This window comes from Adiantum capillus-veneris, chromosome 28 (assembly GCF_014529385.1).
Source record: "Adiantum capillus-veneris isolate H3 chromosome 28, ASM1452938v2, whole genome shotgun sequence".
Classification (NCBI taxonomy): Eukaryota; Viridiplantae; Streptophyta; class Polypodiopsida; order Polypodiales; family Pteridaceae; genus Adiantum; species Adiantum capillus-veneris.
Window position 1 is genome coordinate 90,938,490 of NC_140958.1, and position 23,689 is coordinate 90,962,178.

Below are 23,689 nucleotides of genomic sequence, written 5' to 3' on the forward strand. Positions count from 1 at the left end.
CAGTGGGTGCTCCTCAGTGCAATGTGCGTGACAATCTCACTCACTCAAAACAGACTGAAAACAAAAAAAACAATAGATAACAACTGATCACACAGAGACACAACAGTAGACCAGAACATATGACTCGACTATCTCAAAGAACCGATACAGACTCTAGTGTGGCAGCACACTCAACTCCAGCCCAGAACTCACGGGTACAATGCGGTGTCGAGGCTCAGATGTGCAGGGATGGTGCAGATGTGTTGTGTGTATAGACTCGCTTGAGAGACTCTAGATGACGGACCACACAAAAGTAGATCATGTATCTCTCAACGGCTGTAACCAACCACTCATATGTATCTCCCAAGAGCCACCAACAACTAGCAGATATCCCAATCCAGCTAAGCCTATCTCCTAACTGAGGTGGTGGTGATCTGGCCACGGTGTCCAGTGGACCACCATCCGTAACACTTGCCACGTGTCACTGCCCAGGCGAGAGTTCGCCGAGTGTGAAATCAAGCCCAACTGCAACTAACTACTTGTCCCATGCCAGTGACACTGTAGCCCTGCTACAAGTTGCCCGCCACGAGAGCACTCACCGTCCCGGTGAGATAGAACAGTGAAACACCAAGAAAAACGTAGTATCTGATTGAAGAAGGTACTGTTTGGAGAGGAACACAGTACACTCTGACTGAAGAAGGTGATGTTTGGAGAGGATTTTCAGTTCCTAGGAGAAAGTACCAAAGAAACAATGCCGATATTTAGCAAGATATGCTGAAGAAGTAATAACCCCGGCTCAATGAGGTAAGCTGACCAGAAAGTAGAAACTGAAGACAAACAGGTCCATTTTTGCAACGATTTTCTGCCCTTTATTCAGCAAAGTGGTGGGCTGCGGTTTTCTAATTTGTGCACAATTATGATTCTCACAGAAATTCCATTCTTGGCTTCTTTGTATATATGGGCATATCTCAGTGCTTTATTCTTTCACTCTAGAGGGTAAGGACTAGGTAGGGGAGGAGTGGGTAGGGGTCATCGGTTGGGCTAGATAGGGGCGAGTGAGAGAGGTAGGGGCAAGAGGGGGAGTGAGGGGGTGGGTAGGGGCGAGGATAGAAGAACGGGGTGAGTAGGTGTGAGGGGGTGGGTAGGGGCAAGTGGGGAGTGGGTAGGGTGCAGGGGGTGGGCAAGACGAGAGAGAGTGGGGTGGGTAGGGGTTGAAGAGGGCGAGAAAACGCCACAAGGAATAAATTGTCAGAAGAAGGCGGAAATAGCAGCAGAAGTTGACGGATGTCCAAATATACCTATGTGCTTGGAACATGCCCTGCAAAAGCCTGTTGAAAGGTAGTCCATTAGACTCTGTGACCTCTACACCTGCTGCATCCGTCGGCAAAGATTGAATAGAGACCTCATAACAAGGCACAGACTTGGTAGCTTCCAACCAATCTAGAAAATCTTCTTCTAACCCATCATGTAGAGTAGGCTGATTTAGTTCAGGATTGGATTCTATTGACAAGGAACTATGGTGCACCACTATATCCACACCTCCTTCAAGTTTAATAGGTTTCATTGGGGAGCCAGGAGAGTGTATCCACATTGAGTCATTTCCCCAATCATGCAGTGCTTTAGTGTGCCGCAACCATGGTCTACCGATGAGCAGAGGAAATCCTCCCTCAACCTGTGGAAGGCGAACCACCACAAAATTCAAACTAAAGGTGAAATCTTGTACCTGCAAAGGAACCTTTTCCACTATGACCACAGGGTATACTGTTCTCTGGTCGGTCAATGTTACTGTGAAGGGGGCAGGACGAGTAGGCTGCAAGCCTAAAGCCAACATAGTGAACACAGGCATCATGTTTATATCAGATCCACCATCCACTATCACTTCTGAGAATTGTCGCCCCAAGACGGACATGGTGAGACGAGGGCTTCTATAATCCGTGAGGGGAGCAACATGATGGGATATTATATAGGACTCGGATGGTTGCAGTGGGAGGTGCCCGCCACTAGGACCTGCTCCGGGGTAAAGTGATTGAATAGTTGTAAGGGTGTCACTTCGAAAACTCACATCTAGCCACAACATGTCATAGAGCGATACTTGTTGAAAGGTGTTCTTCAAGATTGTCTCTGCTGTAGGATTTTCTTTTTCTTCCAGTGGCTTTTCTAGTACCTTGATCTGCTGTAGATCAGCAACTGCTTGCAAGAAGGCTTCATCAATATCGGAGAGCAAAGATTTGGATTCTTGCTTGTCACTGAGTGAGAGCTTGGCGTGCAAGCTGAAGGCAGAGTATCCACTGTTGCAAGAAAGTGTGGGGGAGTTGAACGTGTTGGAATACTAAGACCGAGCGCGGCTCTCTGAGCCCGGGTAAGGACGCCCGCTGGCTCCTCTACCAACTGCAACTTCTCTTGAGTGGTAACCACATGGGTGGAAGGGGGTGGTTGAGGAGTGGTGCTAACTGCTATCATATTGAGCTTGGGAAAGGTAAACTCATTTTGGCTTTGACTTAGGTTTACAGCCGTGGATGCACGAAGTTTAGGGAAATCTTTACTGTAGTGATCCTTCATTTCAGGGCAATGACGGCAGGGAGGGGACCCTTCGGACAGAGGGCATTTTCTTTGGTAATGACCATATTCCCCGCATTTGTAGTACAAAATGGGATGATTCAATGGGCAAGTCGAAGGGCGAGGTGGTCCTTGCTCCTGGTGCATGGAGTTGGAGGTGGAGGCATAGACGTTTTAAGGTGATGAGGGAGCATGGTTATGATAAAAGCTCTAAGACGGAAAAGTACTTTGCATACCTTGCATAAGAGGGGCTGTCAGCAAAGGTGGCATATGGTGTGGATGGCCACAGGGAGAAACCATGTTGGATGCAGGTGCTAGCCCTTGTTGAAGAGTAGGATCAAGATTTTGTTGTATTTGTCGCAATCCCTTGAGGTAGTAGCAGTCCTTGTCCAGACTTTTCACAGAAGTGGCAGTAAACTTGAAGGGGACAGTCCTGTGGAGGGTGTCCTGGAGAGCGACACGAGCTGCACCATACCATAGCCTTAGTCTCTTGTTGAGACCGAAGCTCTTCTAGCTCTTTCTTGATTTGATCCAAAGCATCGTGATGTGGGGGCTTCTCCTGTCTGAGAGAGATTGGTTTCTCCTCTCTAAGAGCTCGCTGTAACTCTAGGGCTTCCAGTTCCCTGCATAAAGAAGTTAACGGATCAGAAGGACTTTACGAAAACACTGAGGGGGTCTCTACCTGAGGGGAGTTGGTGAGCAGCTGCGACAAACTCCTCCAAAGTGGCGTAAGGTCGGAGACTCTCTCTGAGTTTTTGCTGGGAAGTTTTGGGAAGAGCCTTCTCCACCCACTTATTAACCATAAATTTCCCTGGTTGCTAAGGAATCTTGGCAACCAGAGACTCGGTTTTAGTCATGAGTTCTGCAAAAGTCTCCTCTAGCTGGAGCACCATGTTGGCCACCTCATCCAAAACCTTTTCCTGGTAGTCACCTGGCCTGGATGCTGCACAAAACTGTTGTCTTAAAGCTGCCCAAGTTGCAAAATGGTTCTTTGCAAACTGACTGTACCATTTATCTGCTAAGCCATCCAAGGTAGATGGAAAGAGTACCAAATAAGCATCCTCTCTATTAAGACCACAACCTCTACAGAGAGATACAAACCTCCTTGCATGGTCGTCTGCATCTTCTAAAGAGAGTCCCTTGAAGGTAGGAAACTTGATGTTTACCTTGGCCAAACCACTGGTCAACGCCTCCATGGCCGCTTGCTCATGAGCCCATTGCTCAATAGCTTACTGTAACAAAATGGGAGAGAGCTTTACAAGGGAAGGGGACCTGGAAGATGTAGAACCGGATGCAGGAAGTGGAGGTATAGGTGATGAGGTTGGTGGACTTCTACGAGGTACCAAGGGTTGACGTCTTCTGTTGTAGTACTTCAATGGACTCAGTAGTGCGCTTTGACGCTCGAATGACCGCCTTGTATGTGTCATGCAGTGACCACAAACCCAACCAAGCTTTGGGCAAGAAGGCCTTCAATTGGTTGAACACAAGTCTAGACTCTACTAGACCAGGGTGAGTGACTAGACCACCTAGCTGGACTAGGGACACAAGACATGGACGAGAGCTGGTTGGACCAGGGCAAGAGAGGACTAGACCAGCAGGGCGAGAGAGCACCAGACCAGCAGACTCACTGGGCAAGGCGAAGTAGGCGAGGCTAGGTAAAACCCAGCTAGCTCCTCGATTTGCACCTCAACAGAGAGTGAGACTTCAGTTGAGGTCCCACCGGGCGTGCCAAAAAATGAGAGCACCTGTTGCGCGGATAATGTGTCGTGCTCTCTACAATGGGTGCTCCTCAGTGCAATGTGCGTGACAATCTCACTCACTCAAAACAGACTGAAAACAAAGGAAACAATAGATAACAACTGATCACACAGAGACACAACAGTAGACCAGAACATATAAGTCGACTATCTCAAAGAACCGATACAGACTCTGGCGTGGCAACACACTCAGCTCCAGCCCAGAACTCACGAGTACAATGGGGTGTCGAGGCTCAGATGTGCAGGGATGGTGCAGATATGTTGTGTGTATAGACTCGCTTGAGAGACTCTAGATGACGGACCACACAAAAGTAGATCATGTATCTCCCGACGTCTATAACCAACCACTCATATGTATCTCCCAAGAGCCACCAGCAGCTGGCAGATATCCCAATCCAGCTAAGGCTATCTCCTAACTGAGGTGGTGGTGATCTGGCCACGGTTCACAGTGGACCACCATCTGTAACACTTGCCACGTGTCACTGCCCAGGCGAGAGTCCGCCTAGTGTGAACTCAAGCACAACTACAACTAACTGCTTGTCCCATGCCAGTGACACCCTAGCCCTGCTACAGAAGTCTGCTCACTTCTCCTTATTCTTCTTTATTATATATACCTTCATAAGTTCAAAATAGTCTGAACTCACGAATTATAAGAGGGAATAAAGGACTCATAAAACTATAAAAGCAAGGGACTCAAAAGAAAAGGAGAAAAAAAAAACAACCTAAGTCACTTTATTTTCTATGAAACAAAACTAGATAAAACAGAACATTATTAACGTAACTTTTTTTAGAAGAGTGACGCGTAAAATAAGTTGGCGAGCTTATTTGGCTAAAACTTAAAACAACTACTCAACTATAACAAAAAAAGGAAAAGACATCTTAAAACCTTTATCCTAGAAATCAAACTTCACACAACTTCCAAAGGACCAAATTCTTAAGTACTAACGTAAGCCAAGTACGAAATCGAAAAGTGAATACTACTACAAACCTACGAAGAAGAGGCTGCAAATAACCAAAGAAGTACAAAGATCCAAACTTGACAAATTGTGACCTCAACTTCGTTGCTTGTCCAAACAGGAAGAATAAGATTATCACCTTTATCATGCATAGCTTGGACAACAGCTATGACATCCCTACTCAGGTCCTCAGTGCCCAAGAGTAAGAGTAGGTTTGTATAGAGGTCATTCATCCTTTGAACGTACTCCACAAAACCAATGAGCTGAGTTTCTATTACCCTCCGGAAGTGATGGGCATACTCAGCCATGATGAAAGCTAGCATTTATCAAGCTAGAGTAAAAGTACTAGAAGCACTAAAGATCAAAACAACAAAATAGTGTGTTACTAAGTCAGAACAATAAGTGGGCTTTTAAGCTCCCTACTTTTATTGTATTTATTGTTGATTATCCTGAACATTCCAAACAAAGAAACACTAAAAAATAACTTACTATGATGCAAAAATGAACGAACGTTTTTCATGATTCTTTTGAATGAGCATCCTTTCTCAACGAGTAAAGAAATAAGATGGCACGATTGAATAACAAAAGCAGAGTTTTTTTTTTTTTTCCGAGAAAAAGATCCTTCTATTAGTTAATGAAACTGCCCATAGGGCTACAACAATCATGATGGGGAGACTCTCCCAATGAAAAAACAACATATCTACAATTAGGCTAGATCAGAGCTGGGAGGGGGGAAAAGCCACACAGGTGGACGGTAGTGCCATCTGAGCACACCCTAGACCGTGGTGAAAAAAGGCCGAGGACACCAGAGTCGAAGGAAAGCCTCTCTGCGCTCCCGCATGCGGTCGGAACTGCCCTGGAGTCTCTCGAACTGTCTTCTGAGAGTATGATCATCGCTAGCCAAAGATCCCGAACAGTCTCTACTGGTGGTACAAGGCGAGCCTCAAAGATGCGGAAGCAATAGGCCCGCGAGATGAACCAGTATCAGGCCACTGATGAGTTCCCAACACTCCTCTCTCTCACTACACCACTCCTGTGGAGTAAGCTCTGTGGTGGCAGGCTGGAGTGTAGGTCGACCCCCCCTCACTATCATCCTACTTTGGAAGATAGCTCAAACTGAAGTGCCGGGCCCATGAGAGTGGACCACACAGCTGCCCCCCAAGTGTACTGCCGAGCAGTGGAAAGAGCTGGCATCAGCCGAAGGATACGAAGCCAGACCTGCTGTGCCAAAGGACAGTCCCAAACACAATGACGCTGACTTTCCACAAGATGGTCACAAGCTGCACATGCGGCCGAGAGACCACTATGTACAAGCCAACTCCCAACTGCTGTAGCTCTGTGTGCAACCAGCCATTGGAACAAAGTGATTTGTCTCGGCTGTCTGGAGTCCCACAACCTCTCCCAAAAGCTGCCAAGAACTCAGCTGTGAGACCCTCCTCCTGCCAATGAGGTGCTGCAGCAGGACAAGCCTCTCTCTTTGCTGCCAGTACGTGACGTCCCCGTCGAACAGTGTACTGAAAGAAAGGGACACCTGGATGGTCTGCAGAGGAGAAAGGGTCCCTCCACAGCCACTCTCCAGGATCCCACTGTACTCGTGCCAGTGGACAGCTCACCCAAGCCCAGAGTCTCCAGTGGCCAGTCTCAAGAACTGCTAGGTCGGGATCTATGACACAATCCCTCCCACAGATGCCCACCACATGAATCCTCTGAAAACAGCACTCTGCCACCTACGGGGCCTCTACTGCAACTCAGCGTAAGCGTCCCTCATCCTATAGGTCGAAAAACAGGGAGGGTATAATCCCTGAGCAAGCCCAAACTGAGATGAGAACCTCTAGTCGCGTGAAGGCTCCCATCCATCTGGGCACTGATGACTTGAGAGGTGTGAGCCACTCAGCTGGTACTGCCTCTAAGATGTCGTGACACATGCTCTGCACCCCTCTCATGCCCTAGCTGAATGTCCTGAAGCTCCTCTGACAAGCCTGAAAACTGTAACCAATCACCTAGAGAGCGTGCTGGACCCTTTGTCATGGGACCCCAGGAAACATGAGGCCGACTACCAACCAAGTGGCCTCTCTGAGTGCTAACCATGGGGTTCCAAACAAGGGGCTGTCTCAGGCGCTCCTCCGTGCAAGTAGGCTGCCGCTGCTCCAGGCCTCGCCGCAGTTGCTCCCAGGAACGGAGCAAACTCACAGCAAAGCGGTCCTCTAGTCTCCTGCTCAAGCCAACTCTACGCATCTCTGTGAAAATCCATCGAGTCGAGGGTCGCCATGGGCCTTCAACCTGAGGCACCCTAGCACTAAGCCGCTGAAGCAAGAACTCCTTCCAAGGCTCCCCAGCTGGAAGAAGTCCTCTGACAATGAACTTCCCAAGAAGGGCTCTGCTCTGCTGTGCTGGGTCTATGATCCCCAACCCTCCCTGAGAACAAGGAAGAGTGATGACCTGCCATGCCACTTTGGACCGGGCTATCTGAGTGCACGCCCTGACCAAAGGAAGTTTCTGATCAGCCTCTCTATCTGGCTAATATAAGAACTCGAGAAGATCCAACAAGAATTGATGTACTACATAGTAGCCAACAACACCTGGTTGGTCACTACAACTTTGCCTGCCAAAGAAAGTTGTGCAAAGCTCCAATGTAACAACTTCCTCTTGATAGCCAGGAGGAGGGGGGAGCAATCTGCTGCTCGGGAGACAAGTCCAAACCAACCTAACAGCCCAAGTACTGAACTACAGTCCCTAGGGGAATCCACCTGAAACCCTCACCTGGCATCCAATCTGGCTTAGGAGCACTACCAACCGAGAAAGCCACAGTCTTTCTCCAGTTGATCAGTGCACCAGATGCACAACAGAAAGTCTCAAGATCCTGTTCACACCTGTGTAGGTTGGCCTCTTGGCCGTCCGAGTACAAGGATGAGTCGTCTGCAAACTCAGCGTCTAGTAGCTCTTCTCCCCGAATAGGGAGCGCCACGTAAACCAACCTGCTGTGAAACCAAAAACCTGCTCATCGCCTCAGCATAGAACAGAAAGAGGAAGGGGACAAGAGGGCAGCCCTATCTGACCGAACGTGTGAGCATGAAACAACCACCTCTACCTCCTGCTAAAAGCACCTGACTGTGTCTACCTCCTGCTAAAAGCACCTGACTGTGTGCTCGTCTGTACAAAGCTGACACCCCTTTGATCCAAGCATCTGAAAAGCCCATCCTGTGTAGAGTGCCCTCCAAATAATCCCAGTCAACTCTGTCGTAGGCCTTCTCAAAATTGAGAAGAAGAATCACCAAATCCTCACCATGGAGCCGTGTGAGGGCAGAAGCCTTCCAAAAAGTAAAGATGTTGTCAAGGATACTACGCTCCTTGACAAAACCTGTCTGAGTCCCATGTATAAGGCTCTCTAGAAGTGGCTGAATCCTCAAACTTAGAGCCTTGGCAAGAATTTTGTAGGCTTAGTTGAGGATGGTGATGGGGTGCCACTATTGAATCTCATCCAACAAAGCCACCCTCCTTGGGAATGAGGTAAATCAGGCCCTCACTCATGCTGTCAGGCATCTCACCTGTGTGCAAAATGTATTGAAAAGCACTACAAAGATCTGAGCCAAGCAAGTCCCAGTACTCCAAGAAAAAGCTCGGGGTCAAGCCATCCTCACCTGGACAGCTACCACGGGGGAGTGCGCTAAGAGCCGTGTGTAGCTCCTCTAGCTGAAGAGGTAGCTCAAGCCTCTGACGCATCTCCTCAGTCACAAGACAAGGCATCTGTGTCTACACCTGCTCTCTGCATGCATCCTGACACTCTGACTGGGACTCTGCAGACAGTAAATCACGGTAAAAGTCAGTAGCAACTGCACGCATGTCCTCTGGCTCTGAAGCAACTGACCCGTTGGGCCTCCTCAACTGACTGACCTTGGCATGCGTATACCGAGGTCCCATTGCCTCAAAGAAAGCGCCTGTCACTCTGTCACCCACCTGGGTCCACTGAGATGCCTGACGATGGAAAGCAAACTCATGGCGCCTCTCCTCTGTGCTGACGAGCTCCTGGCGAGCCTGCTGTAACTGGTTCTCCAACCAAGGACTATCTGGATGCTGCTCCTGCATCCTTTGCAAGGAAGCAATGCCCCGTCAGAGACGCTGCTCCTCCTCGCTCGCTGCAGCCAAGCAAGCGGAAGACTCCTGAAGAAAGAATCGACTAAGCTGAGCAAGTCCTAAGGCCACCCTGTCAGCCGGAGAATCCTGCATGTCTAGTTCTCTGTCCAAAGAGCCTCCACTCGCTCTCTGAGCGCAGAGTCGCAAGACATTGTGCTCTCCCTCCTCTGCCTATCAGTCACTGTGAGGATCACTGGTGCATTGTCTAAAAAGGAAGTCCCTGCCAGAATGCCAATTGTCCTATCCAAGTCACAGAAGTGGTCACTAGTGTAGAAGAGATCTATCCGAGATAGATTCTCGCCTCCCACTCTACGGTCCAAACGCGAGAAGGCTAGGCTGTCTCGGGGTCTCAAAAGCTAGAATATTGCCACACATTTGAAACCCGCAGTCATATAAAACCTCTCCCAAGCTGCCAGCTCAACTCCATGCACAATAATATGGCTCCCACCAATCTTGTCAGAAGGGTCCTCCAGCATGTTGAAGTCACCCCCTATGCACCATTGCTTTGCCTGCGGCAGAGACTCAACAATCTGAGACCAAAACTCTACACGTGCACTCGCCACATTGGGCGCATAGATGTTCAGGAAGCCCACGAGACAACCCTGAACCTGCATAGTGATCCACTGAGCCCTGCCTGGCACAATAATTCCTCTGCCCACAAATGGCTTGCTGCAAAGAATCCGCAATAGTCATACATAACCCGCCCTGGATCCCTCCAGGTCCAAATGCAGCTGATCAAAAAGTCTCATAGTGACCACGAAAAATCTGACCACAACACCGAATGCGCTCTCACAAAGATGATGCTCCTGCAGCATAAGAACGTCAATCTCACCACCCACAAGACATCTCTGCAGCTCTTGACACAGCCGACCCCTCTGACGCTGAAACTGGGGCCTCCTAATCCCTGCACATTCCATCAGATTATCCTCATGGAGTCAGTGAGAGAAAAAAGATGCTGCAAACAGTAGCCAACCTCGCTATCTTTGAGGCCGGTTTGGATGGGAAGTAATCCGTATCCAAATAACCTCTAGACAAGCGTGCAAGAAGTGACTGTCCCGCTTGGGCCCAAGCCGAGCGTGCAGCCCGAAGGGCGACATCCTCTGTCCAAGAATCCTCATGCACAAAAACATAGCACGGAGGGCACTGAGTGTCAGCAAACAAATGCACCACAATGTGCCTGCAACCCGCTGCATATGGAGCTGTCACGCTGAACTTGGCAAGAGGCCCAAGTGTTTGCACTAGATCTGTCACTGATATGGACATCGGTGATCTTGCCCACATCGGAGAGAAGACGGGCCTGTAGTAAGTTCCCAAAAAACTGAGATAGGAGTGCTACTGACTCCTATGGGTGGCTGGTAAGCTAAGCAATGGTATAATGCCACAAAGGTACAAAGTGGGGATAAGTGTCACCATGACACAATACAACAGTAGCATGAAGCCTATCCTGATCGACACTCTGGGTGTCGTGCTAGAATCCTGTGGATCCTCTGCCGCAACCTCCGTCGGTGTTGCGTGGCTCCCCTCCTCATTTGTGGTTGTCTCGATCTCCCCAACTCTATAGCACGATCAATGAGAGTACCACTGGTGTGTGTATGGGTGGGAACCGAGATCTGTGGTGGTGGTGGCCCCTCTGCCTCTATGGTACTCGAACTGAAGAAATCTGAGATGCATCTCTGGGACTGTCTCTGTCTATGCCCACTCAATAGAGAGTCTCTATGTCTCTGTATCTCAAGTAGAAATAATCCGAGACATCTCTGATCCTGATATCTCATGACTCTATCTAACGAGTCAAAACCATCTCTGAATAAACAGTGAAAGCGTCCCCGAATCTCATAGTAGACTGTGCAGTGACATATGAAGTGAAACTCTGTCTCTTGCTCTGCATGGCATAACTGACATATCCTCCTGTCTGCTGGTATGCCTTTGAATCTACCTGTCTCAATCCCAAGATGGTGTGAAGATGTGCGTATCTGGCCTATGGCACATCGTAACTCATGAGATAGATGCGTGTCCATGTAGTTGATCCGGGTGACAAATCCATCTGTCATGAGTTGGAGAAGATGCTCTCTATAGAAATCCCTCTTCGTACCCAACTCCTGTGATGGATCTATCCATGTCCTCCTGGTATCAAGCTGGATAAGATCGTGCTGAATGAGTCTAGTAATCTCCATTCGTGTAAGAGCCAAAGATGGTGCATCAAGAGAATACTGGAAAGGGGGCAGCCTGTCCATGCTGAAACCATGCCTCTAAAACCATGAGCTCATCTGTGCATACCAACATGATGTATCTCCCTGTAATGCCAGCTGTCTGGATGACTCAAGAGCAAGCCTAGCATATCTGTCCCTGGTGGTGTTCCATAAGCTGTGTACAAATGATACTGATCTGGTAAGTGTCTCACTCTCCATAGGTGGGGCAGCTAGTTCTGCTCGTATGATGTCATGTGGAATTGAGATCTTGGCTCTAATCAGCCTAGAAATCATAGATACCAAGGGCCTCTCCATTTTACTCCATCCAACACTATCAACAGATGGTCCCCAAATCTGAACCCCGTAGTGCATAACTGAAGCGACCAAAGTATCGAAGAGCCAAAGCTTTGTTCAAGGTTCCTAGAACTGAACCTGCGAACAAATCCTCTCTAAACCGCCTAGGGCTTCATAGGCACGAGTCAATCTAGTGTCTGCTGCCATTTTTAGTATGAACCTCGGTCCACTAAAGACCACCCCAAGATATGTGTATGCATCAGTGTACTCCATACTGTCCTGACCATATGTGAATGTAGGTGTTGATCTCCTGACCCACTGTGGCGTGGTATTAAATACCATGACCTTGGTTTTACCAAGGTTGACAGACTAGTCTAGTCTCTGCTGCTCTCCCCAGAGAAAACCTCGGCCCAGTGTGTGTGTGTGTGTGTGATGATGATGATGTATTTACGTCCTCGGGGGGCCAAAATGACCCATGGGACCCAAAATCTCATATATGAGACTCCCTCCTTCCCATGTGAAGGAGGGGGCGTGTCATGATTTTGTGGTGATCTTGTTTTTGAGTGTGGTGTGATGTTCTAGCACTTTGGCAAGATAGATGCCCAGTGCTATTGGAGAGGGATGTGTTCTTCAGAGAAGCTCCTCAAATGTAGTACATCCTTGAATAAGTTGAGGAAAGTCGACCCGAATGTGCGCATATGCTGGACATTCAAGGGTTACATGTGCCTCATTTTCCAATGAATTCAAGTTGCACAGCTCGAGCAGAAACAAACCCAGGCATCTCTAATCCTCGTACCTCATGACTGTGGAGAGTGATCCAAAGCCCTCTCTGTCTATACTGAACCCATGCGCCTAGAACCATGATGTCATCTCCCCATACCAACATGTTGTATCTCCCTGCATAGTTAACTGTCGAGAGGACTCCAGTGCAAGGTAGTTGTATCTGTCTCTGGGAAGTTCCCACATGCAGTGTATGAAGGAGACAGGTCTGGTAAGCGCCTCAACCACTAGTGGGGAGGCAGCTAGATCTGCTCGGATGATGGCACGTGGTACTGAAGCTTTGGCTCTAATGAGCCGCGAGATCATGGAGACCAGGGGCTTCTCCATGTCCCCCCACCCATCAGTGCGACTTGTCCTCCTGTAATGATCCAATGAAGGCCCCCAGATCTCAGCTCCATAGAGCAATGCAGAAGCCACCACAGTGTCAAAGAGCCAGAGCTTCGTCCGAGGCTCTTCAAACTGAACCTGTGAACACATCCTCTCCAATCTACCCAATGCCGAATGGGCTCTGGTCAATCTAGTCTCTGCTGCTCTCCTCAATGAAAATGCTCTCCAAGGTAAGAGTAAGCATCTGTAATCTCCAAGGTCTTCTGGCCGTATGTGAATGCGAGCGCTGACCTCCTGATACACTGTGGGGTGGTATTAAATACCATGACCTTGGTTTTACCAAGGTTGACAGACAAACCACTTTCATGGGCAAAACTATGCAAAGCATCCAAGTGACGTTGCATCCCCTCTAAAGAGTCGAAGATCAACACAATATCATCATCATATAACAATAGTGGAATCCATGTCCCTGCCAGCGGTGCACCTCTATCCCCATCTCTCTCAATGTAGTCAGAAACCTCATCCACCTACGTACCAAATAGAGTAGGAGAGAGCGGGCGGCCCTGCTTCACCCCAATAGTAATGTAAACCGGTGTAGATAGACCCTCTGAGGTGCGTACATGCCCTACTACTGATCTGTACAATGCCATGATCCCGCAAATGAGCTCTGTGGGTACTCCCATTTCCTGTAATCTGCGCATCAATCTAGCTCTGGGTACTGTGTCAAATGCTTTGCGGAAGTCCACAAAGGTACAATTTATCCGTCTCCCACGGGATCTGCCCTCTTTGATGATGGCCCTGAGTGTCAAGATATGGTCAAGAGTGGAAAAACCTCTCCTGAACCCTGCCTGCCCAGCTGCACGTACTCCCCCTCTCTCTCTACCCATCTACTCAGCTACTGCTCAAGAATGGATGCGTACAACCATGCCAATGTGTGTCCAATCATGATAGTGCGATAATTCCCAGGCTCCATAGGGTCTCCTGATTTGAAAATAGGTACAATCAAAGATAGGCTCCAAGTATCAGGCAAGACCTCACACATAGCACGGTTAAACATGAATGCTAGAAGCTCTGCTAGTAGATCTCTAGCATGTATGAAATGTTCAGCCACCAGGCCATCATGATCAAATGCTCTCCCAGTCCTCATCCTGTCAATGGCCTTCTTCACCATCTCAGCGGTGAAAAAAGCACATGTGTGTGGGCATGGATTGGGGGGATTGGGAAGGGGGGGCTGTCCAAAAACTGTGTACAAGGATGATGCGGACCCCAAGTCTCTGTAGAGGTAATGGCAGGGGGGGAGACAGCTCATGAAAGAGCCGCCATGCCTCACATGAGTCTTGACTCAAGAATAGCTGGTAGAGATCCTACTCTAGTCGAGCCAAAAATGCCCTCTTCTTCCGTTGCATCAGGCATTGGAAATCGATCTGTAACTGTCTGTGAGTGATGTCCCCCAAAAGCACTTCCCTCTGAAGTCTAGCTCTAGTTTGGCGGCATTCCCCATCATACCAGCTGTTCTGAGGCATGCTCCCAGAACGGCGTCTATGCTCAGGCCGGGTGTGTGGGTATGCCTCTTCTGCTGCATCATGTAGTGTCTGTGTCAATATAGTAGTAAGCTCCTCCAAAGGTCGCCCTGGCTCCTCAGTGCATAGGCGTCTGTAGATCTCGTCTATGTATACAGAATCCGTCTCCCGCGTGAAGATGTAGCAAGAGGAGCTGCTACCCGTGGATTGTGTCCTACATTGAAATGGCAAGAGATGGTCAGCGACCCAATAGCATGATCCACTGCCACCCCAACGCGAGAGAGAGAGAGAGAGAGAGAGAGAGAGAGAGAGAGAGAGAGAGGGAGAGATATGAAATGTTATATTAACATCTTTGAAAGGCCAAAAGACTTACAAGACCGAAATTTACAACCGTATCACATGTGATACAATCATCTGAGATAAAGCATAGAAGGAAACATCATAAATTCTAAGACAACCCTAGCTGGAAAGGTAATGAAGCTGGTAGGCACGTAGGATACAATCTCAACGTTACAAAGTGTAGAATGGGGGTATGGCAATGAGGAGGACACATTAATGGAGGGGGCAATGACAATGAGTCATCCCATGAAAAAATATAGGCCATTGCAACACAGAATCAATCTCCTCCATGGGGGGGGGGGGGGGGAAGAGAGAAATGAAATGAAATGTTATATTAACGTCTTCAAAAGGCCAAAATGACCTATGAGACCAATCTGTTACCATGTTTGGGTACAAAATAAGTAGAACAAAGATACTACTACTAGAATCCATCCTCATCTGCACTCTGGATGTCGAGAGAGTATGGCTCGAATCCTCTGCGGTAGTCTCCATCGATGCTTTGTAGCCCCTCTCCTCAATCATGGCCGTCTGGATCTCCGTAGCTCCAGTGCTCGGTCGATGAGAGTGTCGGTAGTGGTTGAGAGAGAGAGGAGGGGGGCGGGGGAAGAAGAACAAGAAGAAGAACAGTATTTTAACGTTGTAAGAAACTATCCCAAGAGACCTTAAAGATCTAGCCGACTAAGAGAGTTGAACTCAAGACCTGTTATTCAAGAGGGAAATGGCCTAACCAATCTACCACACTTGGGTGATAAAAAGGTTATACCATTTTCCTCTTTTTATTAGCACACACACACACTTTTTTTTGTGTGTAAATCTGCTTTGATTAATTTACAAGTGGGAAACCTCAAAGCGAGGAAAACCCACGAAAAGAAAGGGATACAAAAGACGGAGCACTATGAGGCTCCGAAGGCTAGAAACAATCAAAGTAAATCCTGTAGGCATCGAGAGTGATGTCTCCAGCTTCATAGGCAAAATGCAGCGCTTGACCAAGAGATAATTTGAAATAGGGAAAGGGGTCAACAAAAGTGCCCTGGATCATTAAGGAGTTCCTATGATGCCAAATGGCCCACATAATCCAAAATCTGACCCAGGTGAAGAAGACTGCAAACTGAGATTGTCATGACCGAAACACCCCAAAAAGCCAAAATCGTCTGTGAAAAGAGCCGGAAGGAAAACGCAGTCGAAGAGCAGTCGACACTTGCCGAATGAAGGCTTTGGAGTGACGACAACACCACAATAAGTGTGGCACGGTCTCCTCAGCTTCAAGGCATCTGGGGCAGCGGGAATGCGCAATATGCCGAGCATGCAACATACTGCCAATAGGTAGAGCTCCCACCAAGCACTGCCACAAGAAAACACGTTCCTTCAAAGGCAGATGACTCTGCCAAATGCGAGACAATGTGTGTTTCCACCACAAAGATGACTTGGAAAGCGACCACAGCTGATTACCCCGATGCACAATCCATACATCAGACTGAAGAATGGCATAGACACCGGCAACTGAGATGCAGTCCAATCTAGTAGTAGCTAGATTCCAATCAGAGAAGCGAGATTCTTCATCCAGAGGAGGAATGGGCGAATGAGCAGCAAGCATGTTTTGAATCTCCCGCCAGAGAGGAGAATAGTGAAGACCCAACCGAAAGCGGGAGACGGCATCAGCAAAAGAAGGAACATAACCCGAGTCATCAACCACCTGATGCACCTGACAGATTCCTCTTTGGGAAAGAAAATACGCTTGGCGAGGAGACCATTGAACCAAAGTCGAAGCAAAAACCCTGCTCCAATGCAGAATCTCCAAGCGAAGAGAGTTACCCCCAGAGGATTGTCGACCATCCCAAGCCAAATGTGAAGTGACAACCTGCCAATCAACAATTAGAGAAGAAGTAAAGGGACATCCAAGAATGTGTCCTTCAAGCTTCCCAAAGACAACATCCCAATAAGTCAGTTGCCAATGACCAAAAGAAGGGGTGACAATGTGCGCACATAAATGTGCGACCATGCGAGCCCAGGGTTGCTGCTGCTCCACCAAAACTGGCAACAACATAGCTTTCCGAGCCAGAAGATGATGTCTCAAGTCCAAAATATTCAACCCTCCAAGCCACTTGGAAGAACACAGCTTGTCCATAGATAGAAGCCGAATGCCCCTCTTGGTAGACGAGGTCCGCCAAAAATGTTCTAAAATATTGGACATGAGAGACTGCAAGCGCAACCGAGGCCAGGATAACAAAGGCAAGTAAAACTGCACATAAGCCACAAGGATGCATTGGACAATCCGGAGACGCACATGAAGTGGCCACGTGGACAATTTTCAATAGTTCAACTTGGAATGTAGACATTGGAGCCCCAATCCGTTTTCTTCATAGCCGATACATTCCAACCCAGCGGATAACCCAAATGGCGAACCAAAACATGGGGAGGAATAATCTCCCCAGGCCCCAATATCTTATGCCAGTCACACTCTTTCAGAGGCAATAGCTTGGATTTGCAAAAGTTAACTTTGAGATCTGCTGCCAATCCAAACAAGTGAAGAGTATGCATGATCTGTTGTACATCATCATAGTTATTACGAGGCATGAACAAAGAGTTATCCGGATAAGCTTGACCAGCAAACTGTCAACCAGAAGGTAAAGTAAGGCCATGTAGCCTACTAGTGGAGGTCAAGGGATCCAAATACATGAACGAGGGATGAGTAGCGATCGCATAAAGCAAAGCACTCAGAGGGCAGCCCTGCCGTATCGACCGTTCCAAAGGCCAAGATTCTGTGAGAGAACCATCCAGCAAGCCTGCAAAAGTACTATTTGCATACAAGAAAAGCACGACACGGGATAGCCTAGGCCCAAAGCCCAAATGTCGCATGGTATCCACAATGTAATCCCAAATAACAGTATCAAATGCCCTTTCAATGTCGACCTGCATGACTAATACATCCTGTCGAGTGTATTTTGCATATTCCATACCAATAATGACATTTGTGAGGTTATCAATAATTTGACGTCGCGGAATGAAGCCGTATTGAGATTGATGCAAGCCTTCATGCAGAAAGCATTTGAGTCGGTTAGCAAGCATTTTTGCCATTAATTTATATACCACAGGCATAAGTGTAATAGGCCGCCAATGTGAAAATTCTTCACACAATGCATGGTTAGGGATCAGCTTGAGCAAACCTTCTTTCCAAGATGAGGGTAATTCTTGTTGTTCCCAAGCTGTATTCATCATGAATAATAGAGGCAACTTCAAATAATCTTAGAAAGAGAAGAAGAATTCCACAGAGAGACCATCCACACCAGGAGATCTCCATCGACCTAAATCAAGCAAGCTGGCATATAATTCCGACTCAGTGAACACAGCTTCCAAGTCTTGAGCCTGCAGCAATGAGAGAATGGAAGTCACATGCGATAGAAACATGTGACGCGCTTGGCGAGCTTCTCTCGTGGGAGAAGAAGGGGCCTCAAAAATCTTGCCATAATGAGAGCGTAGGGCTAGTGCTAGCTCTCGAAAAGTGGAGGTCCACTCCGCTGACGGTAATTTAACTCTCTGTATAGCTTGAGACTGCCTCGAGTGATGCAAATGCTGAAAGAATTGTTTAGAAGCACATCCTTTATCTGCAAAAGCCTGTTGATGAGCTCGAGTCTGCCATTTGGCCAATTTCCTCTCATCATTGTACCTTAATATTGCTCGTAACAACTCAGTCATTTGAGCATCAATAAGAGAAGAATGATTAGCCAAGTGCATTAATCGGCTACAAGCATCCTTTGCCTGGTTAACCTGTTCCCTTAATTGTGACAAATAATCCCTGCCATAATCTTGTATAACTGATTGAACAGCATATCAAAACGAAACCATGCTATGTCCATGTCAACATACATCTGGGAGAGCAAAGGCGGGATGATATTCACAATCATAGTGCGAAAAGGCTCATGCTTGAGATAAGCATTATTAACATGCAGAAGTCTTTGTTGGGTAGGTGATCATTGACATCAAAAGAGCCAAAACGAAGTTTCAAGCATACGGGAAAATGATCCGAGAGACACATAGCATAATCAATCCTCATCTCGCATACAAAGTCATCATATTGTTGCATGTGAAAAAGATACCAGCGATCCATCCGAGCGCGATACATGGATTGAGCATTGTGCTGAAAAGTAAAGACTGGATCAGTCGCATGCAAAAAGGGCCACAAATCAAGCCCATTACAAGTCGACATAAATTAGTCCCAAGATTGCCGTTCCATATGAAGCTATGAGAATGGCCAGTAGTATTATCCGCAAGGTTTGGTGCATTATTGAAATCCCCGCAGAGAAAGGCATTGGAACGCCAACAATAAGAAGAGATAGCACTCCACAACCGTGCTCTATCTGCAGAAGCTGTGTATGCATATAATCCTCCAAATTCGAAAACTTCTCCATTAACAATACATTGGATGACCATCCATCTCCTAGCCGGGTCATTAAAGACCAAGGTCGGGAAGAGTTCATGTCGAACAAGCATAAGCACTCCAGAATGGCTAGCTAATCCTGCATTAGCTATCCAGTAGCCCGCAAAGTAAGAAGTCTGTCCTGCAAATTGGTGCTAGTTATGCTCTTGAAGAACCACAATGTCTGCTTTACATGTATGTACATAGTGCCAGGTAAGCCGCCACTTGTCGTGGTTGCATAACCCACGCATATTATAGGAGATGCAATTCAAAGAACTAGGCATTCTATATGATATATATAGTGGACAAGGAAAAAGGGAAAGAAAGGGGGAAATAAAACTCAAGTACCCGTGCCCATCGACACATCTTCCCCAACTGAAGGTGCCTGAGAAGGTGGTCAATACCTGGACCTGGATGATTGAAAGGAAATTCACCTTGCGATGAAGAAGCTTCTCCAGTAACAACCTCCTTGTAAGAACGAACAACCTTGTCCCAAGCTTCAGCCAAAGAAGTGTTGTCATTACAAGGGAGTTTTTTCTGAGCAACATTCTTCAAAGGAGGCACATAATTACGAGAAGATGCCGGAACACGAGGTGTAGCAGCTTTGACTGGTTTCTTGGGCACTATTCAAGTTTGAGAGGTCGAAACCTGTTCTTTTCCCTTGTCTTTAATATTTGGAGAAGCAGAAAGTGCAGACAATTGTACATGTTTGTCCTTGCCTTTAGTCGCCGCAGCTGAGGGGGAGGAGGTTGAAACTCCTTTAGTTTGAACCTTAGTAGAAGGTTTCGGAGGCGAGCGAGGTTGAGGAGCAAGGACGGCTGAAGGAGGTGGTTGTAGATTTCGTTCCGGACATTCGGACTGCATATGACCAAATTTGCCACATCGGAAGCAAGAATTTGCAAACTTGCCTCATTTAAGCTTAAATGGGCGCTTTCCAACCATTGTATCCCCAGAATCGATCGAAATACCTGCTGGTGTGGGGATATCCGTGTCCCACAAGATACAAAAACGGTTTGTGTTTGCCTCCAGCTTAGGAGGGCAAATGACTTTGCCTAACTGAGCAGCCAACAAAGGAAGAAAATGACGCCAAGTGCGAGGAAAGTCGACCACCTCAACCTAGACGGGACACTTGTGACGAATGAGACTCTGATAGTCCTTGGTAAGAGCCCAGGGCAGCACATGAGTCATCTGCGTATTGAAGAAAAGAGGAGACATTTCAAGCAGAGCATCCCGAGCATCCATGTCGACCAGCAAGACTTCGTAGAACCCTCATGCACCAAAGTAAACCCCTCGGACTGCTTGCCGTTTGAGTAGAATCACAACGTTAAGTGCATATTGAGCAACAGCATCCATGAGCTCCTGTATAGGGATGCGCACTTCCATAACAGGAGCGGATCATTCCCAGGCTTGACGTGCATCCTCGAAGTCCTCATGCAAACATTCTTTGATAAGACTCAAAGCATCCATCTCTGAAGTTTCCATGGCTTTCCGACGCTTATATATACACTGATCAGTGGAATCCATGTGAAGCTCTCACACACACACACTCTCTTCTTTTTTTTGGGAGTTTTTTATATATGACTGCTATATACACAGGCAGACACACACACCGGCTAGCTATACAAAAACACACACCCCTCTCTCGCACACAAGACGACGGAAGGACTGCGTGCAGGCGAAATCAAACTTCCACCCCTGGTGCGTTGTAAAGGGCCTGCACAGGGTAGATGTTGTGCAGAACAGAGTCGCGCGACAGACGAAGCCGAAGGATTCGCCACACCCAAATCCCCCACAAGCGTACACACACACGCACTCGACATAGACACACACACACACACACACGTAAGGCGGCTGTGATGCCACACACCACACACACTGCAAAGCTCACCAGCACGTTCGTGACTTCTGTGCCCTACTGTACTTTGCCTGTAAAGACGCTTTCAGTACTTCACACACACACACACACCCCAAGCAGGACTGCACAGAGCGCTCACTGCAGCAGCAGGTAACACAGGTCCTAGGGCTCGCGCAGGAGGGCAGAGGGTGCTGCTGACTCGCGCAGGAGGACAGAGGGCACGGGGCACAGGCCAGAGTGGTGGCAGAGCTGCACAACACGCAGGTGCTACAGCGCGCAAAGCAGGTCAGCGTGCAGGGGCTGCAGCGTCTCTCAATCTCCACACACACAAACACACGCGCACGCGCGCACGTGCACGCACGAGGGCTAGAATCGCGCGCACACACACACACACACCCACCCAAGAAGAAGAGTAGACTTAATCATATCACTGAGGACCTAGGAAAAACTCAAGAAACGTGTGTATAGCTGATGTATAAGAGTTTTTTATTTGATGCCAACAATGATGAGAGCCAAAAAATAATTATCAGGCATTGAGGATATACTTCAAATTAGAAGACCAGATCAATTTGACTTAATCCAAAGCATGCAATTGATTCCGTTTAAAATGCTGTGCTGATTTTAGCTACAAATACAGCCTTTTACCTCAGAAGGCAGTGTCACACGGATGAAAAACCTTGTCCAGTCTTCATCATGTAGAAGGTACTCCCCAGTCAGAAGCTCATATAAAAGACATCCAAGACCCCAGACATCGACTGCCCTTCCGACACTTTCATCCATCTCGCGTACGTATGGAGCTGCTTCATCTTGTTTGATTGTGCATAAGAGCTTTAGCATTTCAGGACTTTTGACACATTCAGTACCCCTATTTCGCACAGTGCACTCACCCCCCTTCAAGATAGATGCCTACAATCCATGCAATTAAATTTCTTTATGATAAGAGCTTTTCTTCAAACCGTAAACTCAAGTTGAGCAAATTGAAAGCACACAAATAATTGCCACAATCGTCAAGTCAGTGAAATAAACACCACACCACAATTTCCACATGCTGGTACTCCTACTTGTGAAACAGCAATATAGTTTTCATGATAATGGGTCTACCATGAAGCAGTTTCAAGTGGAAGATCTTATCCATCTGATAGACTTTTGGTGTCATATTCCCATTCCGAAACTTGAGATACCAGATTTTAAATATTCTAAATTGTTAAATGTACATACCTGTCCACACACAGTACTCTCTTATCATACACAGGCTCCTCATGTTTGTGTTTTACTCTGTAAATGTGAGAAAGTTCATCCAATCTGCTCACTGAGATCATATTAAAATTTTGGAATTGGTCTAAAAAGAGGAGGTCATCAATTTGGACCTAAGTTGGCATTGTGAATTTAGGCAGTTCAAATTTGAGGATGATTGAAGCCAAAGGAGAGACTTTTGTGTTTCCCAAATGTTAATAAAATGAACAATAGAGAATCAATGTAACGGTCAGCTAGATTTGGTCTAGAAATGAAAAAGTTTGATGTCCCTGTGAGTGATCAACTGCAGTGGGCTGTGAAATATGCAAGAATCCTCACGCACACTCAGGTCGAACCCAAGGACCCTTGAGACACAATAAATAAAGGGTATCTGGGTTCAGCTATCAGATAGAAGTGTACTACAAGACTGTGTACAAGACTGTGTACAAGACTATGGTTAGACATCATAAACACTCTACTCACAAGTTACACTAAGTATAACCACTAAGATATAAAAGAGACTAAGGTAGACCCCTTACATATACTCTGTGAGACACTAGATATTATCTGTGTTGATATGTTGCGAGCTCAAAGCCAGGAAGGGAATAAGTGGGAATAGTCCCCTGGTCCATTTGTCTCATTGAAACACCTTTGTCATTGCCCATGGTCCACTTGATCACCCTTTCTACTAGTTCGTACCTTTCCAATTGTCCAATCACCCTTTCTATTGGTTCGTACCTTTCCAATTGTCCAATCACCCAATGTCAAACGCAATGGACTCAGCTCCATAAGGCCCATCAAACATTAGACTATGTAGAACACCGTAGTATTACTATAGACCAGCCACACATTGTCTGCCACTACTTAACTCACCATTCCATTCAAGATTTTGGTGACGAGTTCATCAATTCAGAAATGAATGAAATTGAATGTACTGTTGAAGTCTGCAAAGGGCCAAGACAACCCATGAGACCAAAAGTTACAACCATCATAAGTGTGATATCACTGTTCGGAACAAAAATGTCTGTGATATCACTGTCTGGAACAAAATTGAATAAATGCTGACCTAAAAAACTAGCACAATGATATATATGCAACGGGTGTACCACACAGTAATAGGAGGCTAAAATAAAAGGGGTCAAACAATAAATGGGGGAAGAAGATACAATACAAGGAGGGGTCCTCAAAGGGAGGAAGAGAAAGAAAGAAAGAAAGAAACAAAGAAACAAAGCTCAACCGAGCATCCGAGCAACTCGAGCCCACTTTCGACAATGGAGACATGGTTTTGACCCTGCTTCAGATGTTCTGGTAGAGGAGGCAGACTTCCCCATCTCCGTTTGCTTTCTTGGTTTGCGGAGGGAG

General features: G+C 47.2%; 1 protein-coding gene across 8 annotated transcripts in view; it reads right to left on the minus strand.

Annotated features, from left to right (window-relative positions):
• The window catches only part of LOC147420875 (uncharacterized), a 213,973-nt gene that overhangs the window by 69,448 nt on the left and 120,836 nt on the right, over positions 1-23,689 (minus strand). For all 8 annotated transcript variants that reach the window (XM_086504262.1, XM_086504265.1, XM_086504259.1 and 5 more), the window contains exon 6: positions 21,740-22,000. In XM_086504262.1, coding sequence (XP_086360388.1) covers positions 21,740-22,000 — 261 coding nt within the window. The remainder of the gene's footprint in view (positions 1-21,739; positions 22,001-23,689) is intronic.